Here is a 17,830-nt window from a genome sequence, read left to right as displayed (position 1 = left end):
TGTGGCCTGTTGAAGGAAGTGTGTCACCGTGGGGACAGGCTTTGAGGTCTCCCTTGCTTAAGCTTCCCTCAGTGTCACAGTCCACTTCCTGTTGACCAAGATGTGACCACCACCATGTCTGCCTGCACACGGCTATGCTCCCCGCAATGCTCCCCATATGATAATGGACCGAATTACCCCAATTAAATGTTTTCCTTATAGGAGCTGTCATGGTGTCTATTCACAGCAATAGAAACCATAAGACAATTCTCAAGCCAGTTGCTAAGATAAAATTACCCTTGAAAACCCTTTAAAATTGCTCAGTAAGTATAGTGTGTTTGGCTTCTGTGTGCAGACTATCACACTGAATGTGTATGAGCGAGCAGGAGATAAAGTAACATAATACAATATGGCTTGTTTTTCATTGCAACTTGCCACATTAACAAAAATGTATATTCTGAAATCTTAGATTTCAATTGTTTTAAAACCCTGAAACTTTTATGACCGTTCCGTCGTGCCAGTCCATCCTATGCACTGTAACCCTCTTAGTTTCTTTCCTTGATAATGTGTCTTCAGTGACTTTGTTCTCTAGCGCGTCCTGTGTCCCTCACCAGGTCTTCAGTGAAAGCCACTGCCACCAGCTTCCTGACCATATAAACAACGCGTTTCTCTTTCTGGTCACTGGTCCTTCATTCTTAATATTTGTATGAGACAGATGTCTATAATTTGACAAATGCTTGAGACAAACAGTTTTTAGGAGAAAATGTTTGGCTTTGGCCTGTGTTTCCAGAGACTTCGGTCCATAGTTGGCCATGCTGCTTTTGGCCTGTTTCAGCATGGGGCATGTGGCAGGGGAGGGTGCTCACTGATGGCAGCCAGGAAACAAGATGGGTGGGGTAGGCATCGCCACACGTCCTTCAGTGACACACCACAGTGCTCCCACATTCCCCCTCCTCCTTCATAGTCTCAGCCTCTCTCGGGGGCACGGCTAGTCACCACACTTGTAACACAGGCCTCGGTCTCCTTCCATTACCTATGGGTATGTTTCATCTAGGCCTTTAAATGGCTCCCCTTTTTCCCAGCAAGAAAGTAACATGTGTGTGTGTGTGTGTGTGTGTGTGTGTGTGTGTGTGTGTGTGTGTGTGATACAGTTTGCAATGGAGTGGTCCCAAGTGTTGCTTTTAATAGAGTGTCTGTACCATATAGAAATAAGAGCCTTTTGTGTAAACGGTGGTGAGGAAATGCTACCTCCATGCATTACCTGGAGTAGATGTCTTACTCACACAATGCTGACAAAGCAACTCAACTTTCAGATATACCAGCCAGTGCCCAGCTCTGCAAGCTTACAGGACTGCATACAGATTATCCAGTCATTACCAGATGACGACTCTCCTGAAATCTTAGGGATACACCCCGAGGCCACACACACCTGCAGTGAGACGAAGACACAGAAGTTCATTGAAAATCTCATCACCATGCAACCAAAAGCTATTCAAGTCAACCTCATGATCAAGTAAGAGTATACTGGGAACTAGTATTAGTTGGGGATTACTGGATATAATACTGATAGACAAGTATAATTTGCATGATAGAGAAACTAAATTCTCCATGTTGCAGAGGCAAGTGTGTCATTGCTGGAGCTACATGTCTGGAGCCCTCAATGTTCTGACTGCCAAAGGGTAATCCCACCGTCCATCTTCAGACATCTCCTGGTGCTGTCACCCAGGGAGCTTAGGAACTAGATCACAGCATGCTCACTTTCTCCTCCAACTTCCTCATCAGCCCTGTGTTCAAATCCTAGCTCTACCATGTTACCTTGTGAACATAGGGAAGCCAATCACTACTCTGCCAAGGCCCCTCATCTCTGAGTCAAGACAGTGATGTTGGCAACTTCATGGGGACTACTGGAAAGTCCAGGGATTTCCCTCCACAGCTGAGAGACAGCTGAGACAAAAACCATCTCAACATCAACCTTTCACATCCACATTTGCCTACATGGGAAAGTTGGTCTTCATACACACATGTGTATGCGCACACACACACGTGCACACACACTCACATATGTTGTGAAATAATCTTTTTGTATACTGTGAAGATTTGTCACTCAGATTGGTTTAATAAAAAGCTGAATGGCCAATAGCTACGCAGGATTTTTCTGGGCAGAGAGGATGCTGGGAAGAAGAAGGTGGAGATGTGGAGAGTCACCAGTCAGGCAAGGAAGAAGCGGAAAAGCAGCACGGGGCAGTACAGAGTGAAGGTGGTGAAGCCACGATGCAGACAGTAAATTAATAGAAATGGGTTAATTTAAGTTCTAAGAACTAGCTAGAAACAAGCCTTAGCTATTGGTCAAGCTTTCATAATTAATAAGAAGTCTCCATGTGGTTATTTGGGAGCTGGCAGGCGGGACAGAAAAATCTGCCTAGACACATACATGCACACGCATGCACACACACACACACCATATTCTAGATAATAACATTTCCTTGGCACAAAACTATCTTTCCTATAATTTTCCCTTGCTGGGATTACCTCTTATTGGGAACATGAGTAGGATACTCAGAACTCTGTCAGGATAATTGCTCCACAATTCTATGCAAGGTGGCCACATTTCCCACATTCCTGGATGCCAACTACATATTCTGTAATGCCTATAGACTGAGTTTATATTTCTTTGACTGTTAAAATACATGTATTTTTTCCATGTGCCTCCAAACCAACTGGCATTCTATATTCCATTATAGTCTTCTTATCTCTTTGGATGGTGACTTACTTAGATGACATCAGAATGCTCTCTGGATTTTGCACACAGATTTTGCTATTTGATCCATCATCCAATATTGTTTACTAACACAAAACAGAGTTTCAAGTGCCAAGTCACTAGAAGTGGGTATATACAATCTGCTTCATAGAGAACAGTTGCACATAAGGAGAAAGTCATATACCCAAGAGAAAACATCCAGATGTTCCCAGAGTCCATACTTCTGATGACACCCTTCATACTATTAGCACTCTCCATTACACCAGTAAAAGGTGGCATGATTATAATGGAATTGCATGACTGTTGGCCTCAGATAGGGCACTGACAACACACCATACCACAGAAACAACTCCTCCCATATCTAGCTGAGTGAACCAGCGGGTTCACTGAAGTTATTTTCAGGAGTATGGGTTCCAGGCTCCTTCCAGGGGCACAGAGGAGTCAAAAACATCCATGTCACCAAAAAGTCCTCCCTAGTGTAGGTGGCAACTCCTGCTTGCCTCACCAGTTTCTCCCACCAGCAACTGCTAATTTTGATATACTGTTGCAGGGAGCCTTTTGAATCTTCTAAGTTTCAAGAACTTCCTGAGACTTGTGCCTTACTCTTATTCCCTAAGCCTTCTAAGTTTAGTTCATTTCCTCAGTATGAAGGAATCTTTGTCTAGAAAGGAATGTTCAATTTGAATGAAATAGCTACTCAACGGGAATACTTTTAACAAGAATCTAAAACATGTTTCATAGTGTCTGCTCACTTAGATGAAGAGGCCATAACTCTTCCAGTCATGTTACTCAAACATAGAAAATCATTTGTCTATGAGACGCCACTGGGAGACCTGTCATACTCAATGTAATTGAGACTTTTTGACTTTTGAAATTACCTTGGATAGCTCCTGAAAAATGCATGTCCTCGGTAACTTGTAAAGTGGCCAGAAACAGAGTGCCCCTGAGCTGAAAGGCCACACTGGTGGTGTGGCGGATATCAAAGATGGCTTTCATTTGACTAAATGAAAAGAAAGTCTGGCGTTAGGTGAAAACCTGGCCCACGCTGGCGAGCAAAGGGAGCCTGAGGAGCGTAGCTGTCCCCACCCACTCCCTGCTGTCTGCCCTGCCCTCCTCCTCATTCATTTCTGACCCTGACTTCTCATCTTTGGAAAGGACTTTGAAGCGTCCCTCCAGCCGCGTGGTACCACAGTCTCCGCAGCCATGCACAGGAACTGCTACTCTCACACCCAGAGTTCATGGGCTGCTTGACCATAAGCCCAGAGGAATATGACAAAGTGACCCATTGACAACCCCTGAGCTACTGGGCCAGCCCCTCCTCCTCCTCCCCCTCCTCCCCTCCTCCTCCTCCTCCTCCTCCTCCTCCTCCTCCTTCAGTCTAGGCATATGCCTATCAGCAGATGCAATCTAGTTTAAAAAAAAAGTTGTAGAAACAAACCCACGTTTCCTTATAAATATGTAAGTCAGGGGACAGTTTTCTCCTCTGTAAAGTGGAGTCCAGTGTCTCTGGGGTCTTCCAGGTCACAGCTGTGAGCTTTGTGTCACAGCTCTGGGCTCCGTGAAGCCACTCACCTTCTGTGGGGCAAAGGGTACCCCAGACAATGGGTCTGTCCCTCATTGGTCACCTGCCTCCTTCACAGTCCCCAGCAAAGCAATGACGACCTAGTGATGGAGATCCTATCTGACATAAAGGTCCAGCTGCCCCTGACTGTGGAGAATGAGGAAGTTTCTGGGCCTGAGAGTCAATGCACATTTAAATACATCATGTTAAGTACAATGTGGAAGAAGCTGCAGAAAACCGCTGAAGGTGAGTAGCAGCCCTGGGCTTCTCCCGGAGCTGCAGAAAGATCCTGGCCCTGGAGGAAGGGAGAGGAGCCAAAGCTTGGGAAGGCCAAGTGTCTCCCCAGATGGGAGATAACAGGAGATGACAGCAGAGGGGACAGCGGGGCTGCAGTATGAGAAGAGGGAGCACAAAGGCAGTGGAAAGGGAAGCAGCAGGCATCGTGGCAGACACAGCACGGCTCTGCTGGGGTGGCTGCCCACTGCCACTCTCCCCCGCCCGCTGGCCCCGGGATGGTACTTAGGACTGTGAGACTCAGAAAGGGGGTCTCTTGACTGAGGTGAGGCTAGGTTCAGGTCCAGCTCTGAGGAGGACTTAAATGCCTGGATTGGGGGAATTTTCCAAGTTAAATTTTAACATCCATTTTTTTTTTTTTGTATGTTGGTGGGGTGTGCACTTGAGTATGCATGCCCAAGGAGCTAGAGTTACAGCCAGTTGTCAGTCATGCCGTGGGTACTGGAAATCAAATACAGGTGCTCTGCAAGAGCAAAGAGCATTTAAGTGCTCCTAACCACTGAGTTATCCCTCCAGGCCCATAGTCTAACTCTTTCCAAAATTCTTTTTGGAACCAAATGTTGAGCAAGTTTACCAAATGTTCGGTGAGGGTGCAGTCAGGAGCAGCACACACCCAACAGTGGTCCCATGAGATTATATCATCTAATGACTAATGTCTCAGTTTGAGTAAGTACACTGGCACAATGGGGAAACCTTAGGGCACATCTCTTAGGATGCTAAATCTCGTCTTCAGTTCTGCCTGCAAATTTAAAAATATACATATTAAAAATGAGGTCTCACTAAGGAGCCCTGGCTGGCCTGGAACTCAGAGAGGTGGAACCAAAGGCGTGAACCACCACTTTCCTCTCTGTTTTCATAGAATGCCAGAGGTTTAACATGTCAGAGGCAGAACATATACTCTGTGACACACAAACACTATATGAATTTCAGACTTGAATGGTCATACCTAAAGCTTTATTTTCGTTAATTTGAGACAGGGTCTCACTATGTAGCTCTGGCTGTCCTAGAACCCACTCTGTAGACCGGGCTGGCCTTGAACTCACAGAGATCTGCCTGCCTCTGCACCTGAGTGCTGGGATTAAAGGTGTGTGCCACCATGACTGGCTAAAGCTCTCTTGAGACACAGCTGCTGCTTACTGATTCTCATATTAGGTGAGGTAACATTCTTAGGATGAGTCATATCAGGCAGTAAGGTTAATTTAAAAAATAAAATATTTGCTGACTACACTTCTCTAGAAAACTTTACAACCAAGCTGGAAGACCGTATCCTTCTTCCCCTGTAAACATGACATTTTCCCCTTTTTTGTTGTTTGTTTGTTTTAAATTCAGGTCATGATCCCCTTATTCACTGTGTCTTGTTAACATTTCTGAGCCAAGAAATAAAACGTTTTGATAACTTATTATCCGTCATACATAAATCTTTAAAGGATCTGCAACTCGCTATAAAGGGAGAGAGCATCCTCACGCAGGATCTGGAGGAGACATATGACTCTTTCCTTCGAGCCAGAGTGCCCACGCTGTGGCAGGTAAGCAGCCACGAGCCAGAGTGCCCATGATGTGGCAGGGAAGCAGCCACGAGCCAGAGTGCCACGCTGTGGCAGGGAAGCAGCCATGAGCCAGAGTGCCCATGATGTGGCAGGGAAGCAGCCATGCTCCTTGTTTGTCTCTAACCTGAGGAAGTGTCAGTGCTCCACAACAGCCAAGATAGCTGATCCCCTGAGGAGAAGGTATGGGACCACTGTGCTGATCTACTTTGGGTACAAATGTGAGTGAATACAACCAATTAGAGGGCAGTGTGGCAGTTCTACCAAAATTTATCTTCGAGCTGTCACAATGTAAATCTGAAAACAGCCTGGAGATCCATGAAGGGGAATCTGGTTACATGAACTAAGGCCTGGCCACAAGATGAGGTGTGTGTACACACATCACAACGATCTGGTAAAGTTTTTAAAGCTTCAAAGAATATGGGGCATATGTTTGCGTATAGAAGTGCATGTGTTTTAGTTTCAAGAAACACAGTTGTAGAAAGAAAACTAGATCGTAGTAGTTACCTTAAGTGGTGTCTTAGAGGGCCATGTGTGCAGAGAGGCATGGGTTTTAATCTTGTGTTTTGTAGTATTTTGGTCTGCTATTCTATCTTATTCATATTTTTAGTTAGAATAAAATTTCAAACGTTTACAAAGGCTGTAAGCTCCATATCCTTAGGGAACACGAAAGTATAATAGATGACTGCCATCAGCATAAACAGTGCTGACAAGTGCTTCATGGGTAAACCCTGAAAACCAAGGCTCTTCTACAGTATAAGGAGGGCATGGCAAAGGCCACAGTATGTGACTCATTTAAATGTCCATAACAGACAAACCCATACATAGTAGCTGTCCCCAGCTGAAGGTAACAGAAAACTAAGCAGTGCAAGCAAAAGGACCAGGTATTTGTTTTCTGTGTTTGTTTTTACTTTAGTAATGAAAACATGCTGAAGGTAACTGCAGTATTGGTCGTCCAACTCAGTAAATACATTTGATGACAACTATTTATTGAATGTGTGCTTCAATGAGTAACTGTATAGTTATGTGAATTGCAGGTCATTACTTAAAATAAAACTATGTAGGAAACACAGAAACAGGTTAAAGGCATCAATGACAACTAATTCTTTAAAAACTGAATAGGAACTGGTGAAAAACTGAAATGTAACATCTGTACATCTTACACATGGAGCACGGCCAGACTGCAGAGCTGACAGGCTTTCTGGGATCCTGTGCTCAGTGGCCTTAAAAATAGCGATGGATTGGGAGGGCCGGGGTGCTCATGACAGGCCAAGAGAGCCAGCTAGGGAAAAGGAGGCTGTGACACAGCTGAGGAGGCTGGGTGGCTGCGTGCTGTGTGACAGAACTGAACTCAGCTAACTGGTGATGTCCAGCTAGGGCACGTGGTGAGAGGGACGTGGGGAGTGTGCAGAGCTAGGGGACTGGAGAGTGAGGCTACTGAGAACAGTTAGGTCTGAGAACCCCAGGCAGGACTTAATGGAGTGGGCCCAGGGGTGAGGGCGGAGAGAAGAAGGGCTGGGAGGAGTCAGGCAACAGCTATCACCTCAGAGCTGGGATCTGAAAGGAGGTAGGAAGACTTCAGGAGACAGATGGGGCCCTGGGGTGGGGTGACCACTGATTTCTAAAGAGGACGGAAGAGGGGACAGGAGGCCATGATCCTGACTGCAAACAGAAGACGGGAGCAGCTGAGACACAAGCCCCATTCCCTGCATCCTCGATGTTTGAGGGCTCACTGTGAATGGGACCAGAGAGCGGACAGTGGGGCTGCAAGCAGAAAGAAACCCTGTGGAGGTCAAGAGGCTGGAAGGGAAAGGACTCTCCAGTGAGGTTAGTAACTTGCACCAGGAGGCCTAGGAGTTCAGGTGGCTAAAACCCAGGGTCCCAGGAAGACGATGTCCCCAGAAGGAAGAGTTGAAACCTGAAGAGTAATGGAACCCTGTGTCCAGGACAAGCACTTCCAGTTAAGGTGACATAATTTCCTTGGTACCAATCTTCACACATCACTGTTTTCAGATGGAAAATGGCATCTCCTGCCAAGGCGTTTCTCCCTGGCAGAAATGTGCCTAGCGACCTCTAGACAAGATTTACAGAAATGATGCGCCTCCCTCTCTATCTGCAGAAGAACGCCTACAGTTCCTGCAAGCCCCTGAGCTTCTGGGTGAGCGACCTCATACAGCGGGTGAACTTCTTCAACACCTGGGCCAAAGTGGCCTACACTGCCATACACCATCGGTAAGAGCAGGAGCCAACCCCGCTTGGCAGTTCCCCATTCTCCTCACCATACCAGCTCAGCTCAGGCTCTTGGGGTTTTTCTCTTCACCGTTTCCTTTTGGGATGAGAAAACAGAGACCTCGAAATTGGGGTCTCATATAAGGTCTTCCCACACTAAGAGCTGGAAGTACCCAGCATGTGCTTCTTCCTGAAATCCCACACTATGCCTGGAGAACTGGCATGCGGGATACTGCGTGAAAAACTTAGTTGTGTCTCCCTGACTCGGTTCTCATGGCGGTCCTGTGAGAGGAGATGGGTACTGACCCCGTCATCACGTCCTGTGAGGGGAGGAGGTGGGTTCTGACCTGTCATCACGTCCTGTGAGGGGAGGTGGGTACTGACCCTGTCATCACGTCCTGTGAGGGGAGGTGGGTTCTGACCCGTCATCACGTCCTGTGAGGGGAGGAGGTGGGTTCTGACCTGTCACCATGTCCTGTGAGGGGAGGAGGTGGGTTCTGACGTGTCACCGTGCTGTTTTAGAAAGGAGTACACCACAGCACAGGAGATGACACTTCCCCAAAGTGTCACAATTAGAAAACAGAAGCACTTTGTCTAGCCTGTGCCAGCTGTCTCCTGTGCTTCACCGCACATGAATGTTGACTGTGGGCAAAGTGTGCAGCTCAGAAACAAGTGCTAAGATTCCTCAAGGCCCAGAGAGGCATTTCCAAACCCATGGCTTCCACAGTTCACCCCCCTTTCCCTTCAGAGGCTTCAAACTGCACCCCGTGTCCACCAAAGTATAAGCTGAAGAGGCTGAGGTAGGCTGGGTGGAGTAGTGAGAGCTGCACATGGAGGAGGTTGCCAGGCCACGTGAGGGGGAACAGCTGCTTACTATGCCTTCAGCCGTCCTGCCCTGCCACTGGTTTCTCACCAGGTACATGACATTTGTCACAACCTGGAAGCAGTCTACTGCATCGGTCAATCAGAAATCCAAATATCCCACCGACTCTGAGAGTGAGGTCATCAAAGGCTTTCCTGCGAGATACTGGCTCCCTGCTTTCTTCTCTCCAAAGGGTGAGTGCTAGCACCCAGGACAGACCCACATCTGCAGTTTGCCCTCAGTTGCTCCGCCACCCCTGGCCCTAAAACCAGCACCTGCAGCCCTGTAGGACTTGAGGCTGTCCCGCCCCTATCTCTTCTCCTTACTTCCCACACCCAAGGCCCTACTAGGCCCTCGCAGGTCACTTTCTCATCCTTAAACCACTGGTTCTAAGATATCAAATATGCAGAACTAAGCCAGGCGTTGGTTGCGCACACCTTTAATCCCAGCACTCGGAAGGCAGAGGCAGGCGGATCCCTGTGAGTTCAAGGCCAGCCTGGTCTACAGAGAGAGTCTAGGACAGCCTCCAAAGCAATACAGAGAAACCCTGTCTCAAGGAACAAAAAAAAAGAAAGATGCAGAACTAAGACACCTCCCTAGGGCCTACACAAGAGGAAACATTATACCATGGTCACTCGCTTATTAAAAAGAATTGGTGGTAGCATGTCTCAGCAGGAAATGTAGACACTAATATGTCACAACAGCAGGGAGCCAAGACCCATAGGGGACTGTGAAGAAGCCACAGTGGACTGAGCTACACCAGGGCAGGAACAGGTAGGCTGGTCTGTTGTTGTTTTCTGTTGTATTCCCGGTACCTACTTTGTCCAACACCAACAGAGCTCTCAGCCAATACTTGAAAAGTGAATGAATGACTTTCCAAATGAGTCTGAGTGAATCAACACCTAGTACATAAACTGGGAGAACATAGCTGACGCCAGAGAAGGCCTCTGAGGAAAGGGCTAAGATGAGACTTGAAGCGTGTTACCAACTAAGAATTACCCAGGTGGGACAGGAGAGGGCGAGCAGCATTCACACAGTACTGAAGGCTGCCAGCCCTGTTCTGTTCAGACAGTTCCCTCAGTGGTCTTCCAAGGTTGCTGCTGGAACCATCTGCATGTCCAGCGAGGAAAACCATGGCACAGAGAGGATCTGGAGAGGTGGCTCCCTCTTGTTGCTTCCCAGCACGGATGTAGTGTTTCACGACCATCTCAAACTCCAGCGCCGGGGCCCTCATCTTCTGACCGCACAGGCACCAAGCACACATGTGTACAGACATGTATGAAAGTGAGGCACACATAAAATGGGAAGTCTAATAGGGGAAAAAGATTTGAACAAAAAAGAAAGAAACCTGCCCAAAGTCCTACAACTAACTAGTAACTTGGAGGACTCTGAGGGAACCCAGTCCAAGTGACCACATTTTGAATTTGGCCTGACTTAGAGTCAAATGTTCAGCCAAAAACAGACACAAGGCCCCAAGACAGTAAGTGTTGGTTGAAACTAGAAAGCGCTATAGGGGAGGCAACAGGAAGTTGTTGCCATGGAGACAGAGGAAGGAGGAAGGCAGAGAAGGGTCACAGGTGCCTGCTGTGACAGGAAAGGGGACACTGGTAGGCAGGCCAGAGAGGTTCAGGTGTTGTCTTGGTCATAGGGAAGTCTTTGCTCCTGCCAAAAGCTGGAGTGGCTGTAGGAGGGGTCATGGGACACAAGGAAAGTCAGGAGGCAGAACCAGCGGGCCTCCTGTTTGAGATGGGGGGGGGGGACAGAGGGCAGGCTAGCGCTCAGCAGGAGTCAAGGCCTCACCTGACTGGGAAAGCTGAGGTCACTGAAATGGGAACACAGACCCGATGCAGGATTTATCCTCACATAGGTTTGTCCCTGTACCCTTCCTCTGTGCCACCTGAGACAAAATCATCACAGGCAGGTTAGCAATCACAGAAAAAAAAAGGAATTTCCTCTTTCCCACTTGTCAATATGACATTGCCTAGGGCCACCTCGGGAACCCTGGGTTGCATACTCACTGTCTGTGACCTCTCTGCTACCAAGATTACAGTAAGGTACCATCAATCATCAATCTCAGTAAGATCAGAAAAGGCTCAGGTCCCAGGACTGTACCCTCCCCCTGCACAAAGTGAGCAGGGAGCTGGACCTGCAGACACAACCCAGGTGCACGGCCTGAAAGTGTGGGTGGCTGGCCCCTCCTGCCCTCCAGTCTCACCCCATGGTATGACATCATTCCCGGGAAGTGTCAACAAACCCCCATTCACACTAGATAGGGAACCAACCCAAGTGAGGGTGCCACCAAAGTCCATCTCAGTGAGCCAGTGTGTTAGGGTTATTTCAGAAGCAGAAATGACTCAGACAGCTGCATCACCACAGGCCACCCCAACAGTTGATGAAAGCTAGGACCCTGGAGCTGACTGGACAATCTGGAGGCAGCTGGACGACCTGGAGAGTCTCCCCCAGAAGTCCAGCATGCCTGAGAGTATCTCATAGCAGTCCTTAATGTTTGTTGACACTTGTGGAGGAAGGACCTGGTGAAACTGGTCGTTTCGGGAACTCTGAAGCTTTTGAGTTTTATGGCGCTCCCCTGTGGGATGGAATGTTTCACCCCTTGAGAACTTTCTGCATTCTTCCCAAGCTTCCCCCTAAGATGGAATGTTTCATCTGGGAGTAAACTGATACACAACACCCCATTACCCTTCCTTCCTGGCTCTTGCCCTCATCTCTACTGGGTAGCCATGGTGCCTACCCCCACAGGAAAGCTGAGGCTTACCAGAAACTTTGGCACTGTTTTTCTTCAAAGCCTTTCTTACTGCTGTGCTTCAAGACTATGGAAGAGCCCAAGGAATCTCCATGGATACTCTCACTTTCACTCACAGAGTAATTCACAGCACCAGCAATGAGCAAGAGGATGACTTCTCCATACTTCTCCAGAAGAGGCTCAACATAGTCAGGAGAGCCTTCCAGGTACTGAGTGCTGAGGAGACAGGACAGGGTACAATCTCCATCTTGGGGCTAAATGTATGACTCATGCAGATAAACCCACAGAACTATGGACACATTTTATCACTGTGCTTCATGTCTACATGTGCTTTTGTGCTAATACCATGCTGTCTTTATCGCCACGGCTACATAGTATAGTTTGAGGTAATGTATCTCAAGCTGTGTTTTCTGCTTAGAATTGCTTTAGCTATCTGTGATCTTTTTTGTTTTGTTTTGTTTGTTTGTTTTTGTTTTTCGAGACAGGGTTTCTATGTGTAGCATTAGAGTCTATCCTGGCACTCGCTCTGTAGACCAGGCTGGCCTGGAACTCACAGAGATCCACCTGCCTCTGCCTCCCGGGTGCTGAGATTAAAGGCGTGCTCCACCAACGCACGGTTAAATGTGTAGCCCGGGCTGGCCTCAAAGTCGTGATCCTCCTGCCTCTGCCTCCTTCAGCAAATCCTACAAGCATGCACCACCACAACCGGCTTCTGTGATCTTTAGTATTTTCATTTTTTCTATTTCTGTGAAGATCACTGGAATTTTGGTAGGAATTGTATTGAATCTGTAGATTGCTCTTGTTGATACAGTCATTTTCACAATCTAATTCCATCAATCCAGTAGCATAAAGGATCTTTCCATCATCTGATGTCTTCAATTTCTTTTTCAACATCTTAAAATTTTCCTTATAGAAGTCTTTTTACCTCCATGATTAGGTTTGTTCCCAGATTCTTTTTTGGTTATTGTAAATAGGATATTTTCCCTGATATCTCCATCAGCAAGTTCAGTTGTGATGTATATAAAAGCTACTAATTTGGGGTTTTTTTGGGGGGGTTGTTTGTTTTCAGCAGGGTCTCACTATGTAGTTCTGGCCTGGAACTCAGAGGTCCCCCTACCTCTGCCTCCTGAGCGCTAGCATCAAGGGCGTGCACCAGCACACCCTGCTAAAAACTACTGATTTCTGAATTTTAACTTTGTATCTTGCTACACTACTGAAAGATTTTTAATGGAGTCCATGAGTCTTTTAAGAATAATTTTATTCTTTATTAATGACACTTACTGATTTGCATGTCAAACCAACCTTGCAGCCCCTGGATAGAACCAGCTTGGTTGTGATGTATGATCTTAAAATCAATTTGCAAGTATTTTGTGCTTTTTTTGTTTTTGCTTCTATGTTCATCTATGAAACTAATCTGTAATTTTCTTCTTTTGTCTTTAGAGTTCAGAACCAGTCTTGTGCTGGCTCCACAGAAAGAGCTTGGCAATGCTCTTCCACACTCTATTTCATAGAGTCTGACAAGTATTTTTATCAGGTCTTCTTGAAAGCTGGTAGAGTTGGTAGCATATCATCACTTCTCCAGCCTTGACTGTACTAAGTAAGACTTTTAACTTAGAAACAAGCTTGTTTTACACATCAATCCCAGCTCCCTCTCCTCCTCCCACCCCCTATCCCATCCCCTTTCTGCTCCCCAGGAAGGGTGAGTACTTCCATCAGGAAATCTTCAAAGTTTGTCATATCAATTTGGAGCAGGGCCTAGGCTCTCCCCCGTGTGTCTAGGTTGAGAGTATTCCATTATGTGGAGTGGGCTCCCAAAGTCCATTCTTGTACTGGGAATAAATACTGATCCACTACCAGAGGCCCCATAGACTGCCCAGGTCTCCTGACACCCACGTTCAGGGGATCTGGGTCGGTCCTATGCTGGTTTCCCAGCTATCAGTCCGGGGTCCATGAGCTCCCCCTTGTTCAGGTCAGCTGTTTCTGTAGGTTTCACCAGCCTGATCTTGACCCCTTTGCTCATCACACCTCCTTCTCTGCAACTGGGTTCCAGTTCAGTTCAGTATTAAGCTGTGGGTGTCTGCCTCTGCTTCCATCAGCTACTGGATGAAGGCTCCAGGATGGCATATAGTTATCAATCTCATTATTGGGGAAGGGCATTTAAGGTAGCCTCTTCACTATTGCTCACATTGTTACTTGGAGTCATCCTTGTAGATCTCTGGACCATTTCCCTAGTGCCAGATTTCTCTTTAATCAGTGATTTTTTTATTTCTCCTCCTGGTTCACTATGGATTATGTTTAGAGCGTTATATTCTGGCTTTAGTTTCTGTAGGTCATATCCACTTAGAAACTTACCCATTTTGTCTACATTTTCCAATTTATTGTAGTCTTAAGTTTTCAAAGCATTTCCTAATGATCTGGCTTTCATTAGTCTATTGTAGCAACTCCCTTTCTGTCATTGATTTTACTAATTTGCACCTTCTGTTTCTTTTGGTTAATTTGGCTAGCGTATGGTCAATCTTGCTGAACCGTTAAAAAAAAAAAAGCAGCTGTTTGTCTGCTTAATGTTGTGTGCTGGTCTTTCCATCTCATTGACCGGCTCTGGTTTTTATAAACTATTGCCATCTGTGGACTTGGGTTTGGCTGCTCTGGTTTTTCCAGAGCTTGGGGGTTATTTATTTAAATTCTTTTTTTAACATAAGTACATGGAGCTGCGAACTCTCCTCTCAGGACTACTGCCTTCATTTGTACCCTAAAGGTTCTGGTGGGTTATGCTCTTTCATTTCATCTGAGGGATTTTTAAATTTCTTCCTTGATTTCTTCAATGACCTAGTTTGGTGACTCTCCTTGCTGTATCTTGAGATTCTGCAATTTTCTTATGCATGTTTTGAATTGAATTCCATGTGTTTCTTTAGGGACTCCAGCATTTCCGTGTCTCGGCTGCTTTCCAATATGAGAGGCTGTCTGCTTCTGGGGAGCTAGGATAGTGTCACTCAGTCTGTTTGTGGGGTGCTGGGTGGAGTGTCACTCATACGGTGCTGTTGTACCCATCTGTTGGAGTGCATATGTCCTCTGATTTATAATGCTTCTCTTTTTCTTACACCTATGTGAATCTTCACGATGGGTTGTCTTGAGTTTATGTTCAGGGGGAAAGCCGACCTCATAATCAACTATGACGGTTTGATTCTAGCTAGCTGTAGAAGACAATACTGAGCACTTGACTTGTGTCCCTATCAAGGTTTGAAAACTGGAGTCCTGGCTGGGGAAAATGCGGTATATTTAGTAGTGAAGAGTGAATGAGGCGTAAGAGGTGACAGACTAGGAATGAAAAGGTTAGCCTACAGATTAGAAGACTAAAGAGAAGTAGAGATAATTTGAGGACAGACAGACAGCATATAAGCAGGCCCTCCGTTCTTTCTGCTTTACACCAGGGTAAAGTAAGACAACTTCCATTTTCTTTTAAATAGCTCTCTGTAGAATCACTTACAAACTGTGTTCTTTAAAGCAAAGGTCTACATAGCTCGGCCACATCAGTTGTGGTGGCCCACAACTATGATCCCCAAACTTGGGAAGTGAAGGCAAAAAGATCAGTAGTTCAAGGTTGTCCTCCATTACATAATAAGGTCCAGGCAAGCCTGGGCTATATGAGACTCAAAATACCAAGGCCAAATCACAGAATTGTAAATGGAAATCATATTATCAAATACACAGATTAACTTCTCCCATAATGTATAAGAAAAGACAATTCTAGGACAAATGCACTGAGCCAAACTTGTCGTTTACCTAAATGGTCAGGGGAAAAGGCATTGTATAAAATAACTCCCACGAAAATTTTTATAGAATAAGGAAAAATACAAATTGTTTCTAGGCATTTAGCTTGACCTCCAGACATGGTCCCATTCCAGAATACATACAGCCTAAAAAGTGTCCCTGACCACAATGTGGTCTGTCTACACAGTAATTCCATGTCAACCAGCTGGCCCAGGACAGCAGCGCCCATTTTGCTTCAAGGACTCGCACACTCACCAGAGAAGCAAAGGCCCCTGAGCCGTGGGGGCTCATCTGTCCTACCCCTCGCACCAGCAGCAGAGTGGCACACCTGCTACCCAGGACACACATGAGATTGGAGCTGCTGGCAATTTTCTTCCTAAGAGTTCATGAGAAATCCAAATTCTTATTCCAAGCTAAAGACTCATTTTCCCTGTATCAATGATATACTATAGGATTGTTCCCAGACTCTTCAGTTTCCAAACCCTTACTAAGGGAAAGGCAGGTAGGTTTAAGCACAACTTGCTGACTCGGTTCATAGTTGCTTTTTCCCCCTCAAAGAAACCTTGGAAATTTAGAGTCTGGATGCATCTCAGCATTCAGGGCAACATGAGGCAGGGCTATACCACCCCAGTGGAGGGTGGGGCAGGGCTTAGGCTGAGGCTCGTGGCTTCTGAAAGAAGCATCATGACCCTTCTCTCTCTCACCAGGACCACTCTCCCAACCAGTCTCCCAATGGTGTGACCATTTTTGGTTTATTCATTGAGGGAGCACAGTGGAATCCTGAACAGGAAGTATTGGAAGACTCACTGCTCACTGACTTACGCTGTGAATTTCCTGATATCCACTTTTTGCCAACAAAGGTAACCACCTAACTTGATAAGGAAATCCCAAATTACAACATTTTTTGACCTCATGAGGGAAATGTTCAAAGGGCTGGCTATTGACATGGACCAAGTTCTTGGCACAAAGATTTATTTGCTCCAAAGGGACAGAGGGCAAGAAGTAAGAGACAAAGATAGGAGATAGAGGAGAAAGGAGAGGGAAAGGGGAACAGAGAGGTATTGCCCTGGGGGAACAAAGGATTGCCTCTAGATAGAGACAGAAGTGGCCCACGGAAAATGGCAGTTTACAAAGATACAAGGGGAAATCCTGCGTTAGGGTTGGGCATCTTAATTAGGGTGACCAAAGGGGGCTTTTGATTGCTGGACTTCAATACTTTAAAAGCTGGTCCTTGGTGGTCCATCTCAGAGGGAGGAGGTGCCTAAATAAAGGAATAGACCTTGGTGGCTAGCTCTACAATTGCAATCTAATGGATTTTTAGCAAGGGGAAGGGAACAGGGGAATGCTTACGTCATGCTCAGGCCTATTAGAGTCCGTCCCTTCAAATGTAATAATGAACTTTAGACAAAATAGTACAATACTGCTAAAACTGATGTCCAGCATTACCTCTCAGGAATATTATACAGAAAGCTATCAAGTTATCTCTATTTTAACTTCTCTAGATACAAAAAAATGTATTTAATTCATAGCGGATACCTCAAATCTACTCACGGGAAGTGTGACCTATTGGTTTGTTAGCTCTGATTTAATTAGGAATCTTTATTTTTAGATTGAAACACTTCATGCTTCTGACCAAACAAACTCAGAACTCCAGACTTTTAAATGTCCAGTTTATCAAACACCTGAGAGGTCAAGACATACTATTGGTTTACCAACGAATTCCTTAACATCTGTGCATTTACCAACGAAGAAACCTCCTAGTCACTGGATCACCATGCAGGTTGCACTGCTGTGTGAGAAGATTGAATGAAATAAAATATCCATACCAAAACAGTGTAAGTTTGAGCTCTACCCAAATTTACATGCATCAAGACATCCACTTGTAAGGTCATGTCGTCTGGCCAGCCTCAGCAGATAAAAGGGAGATTTCACTAGGTAAGCAGTGTCTGTGCTGGCTTTCAAATGAACCAATATACTTCTGCTATTAATATATATTTGCTTCGAAGTGTTAAGACACTACAACAGTTTTTAGACACTCAGTGTTCTTAAACAGCAAAAACCAAACATGACCAGT

At 45.9% G+C, this 17,830-nt stretch overlaps 1 protein-coding gene across 1 annotated transcript in view; it reads left to right on the top strand.

The window, feature by feature from the left end:
• Dnah14 (dynein axonemal heavy chain 14) overlaps positions 1-17,714 on the top strand; it is a 184,436-nt gene extending 166,722 nt beyond the window's left edge. Inside the window, 8 exon segments of the mRNA XM_040738878.1 lie at positions 1,293-1,492; positions 4,378-4,544; positions 5,922-6,118; positions 8,256-8,368; positions 9,282-9,421; positions 12,031-12,194; positions 16,464-16,616; positions 17,366-17,714. Of these exon segments, the coding sequence (XP_040594812.1) occupies positions 1,293-1,492; positions 4,378-4,544; positions 5,922-6,118; positions 8,256-8,368; positions 9,282-9,421; positions 12,031-12,194; positions 16,464-16,616; positions 17,366-17,566 (1,335 nt within the window). The 3' untranslated portion in view covers positions 17,567-17,714.
• The last annotated feature ends 116 nt before the right edge of the window (positions 17,715-17,830 follow it).

Source organism: Mesocricetus auratus, unplaced genomic scaffold, assembly GCF_017639785.1.
Source record: "Mesocricetus auratus isolate SY011 unplaced genomic scaffold, BCM_Maur_2.0 Super-Scaffold_100676, whole genome shotgun sequence".
Taxonomy (NCBI): Eukaryota; Metazoa; Chordata; class Mammalia; order Rodentia; family Cricetidae; genus Mesocricetus; species Mesocricetus auratus.
The sequence above is the reverse complement of the archived record's forward strand: the minus strand, read 5'-3'. Positions and strand labels throughout refer to the sequence as shown.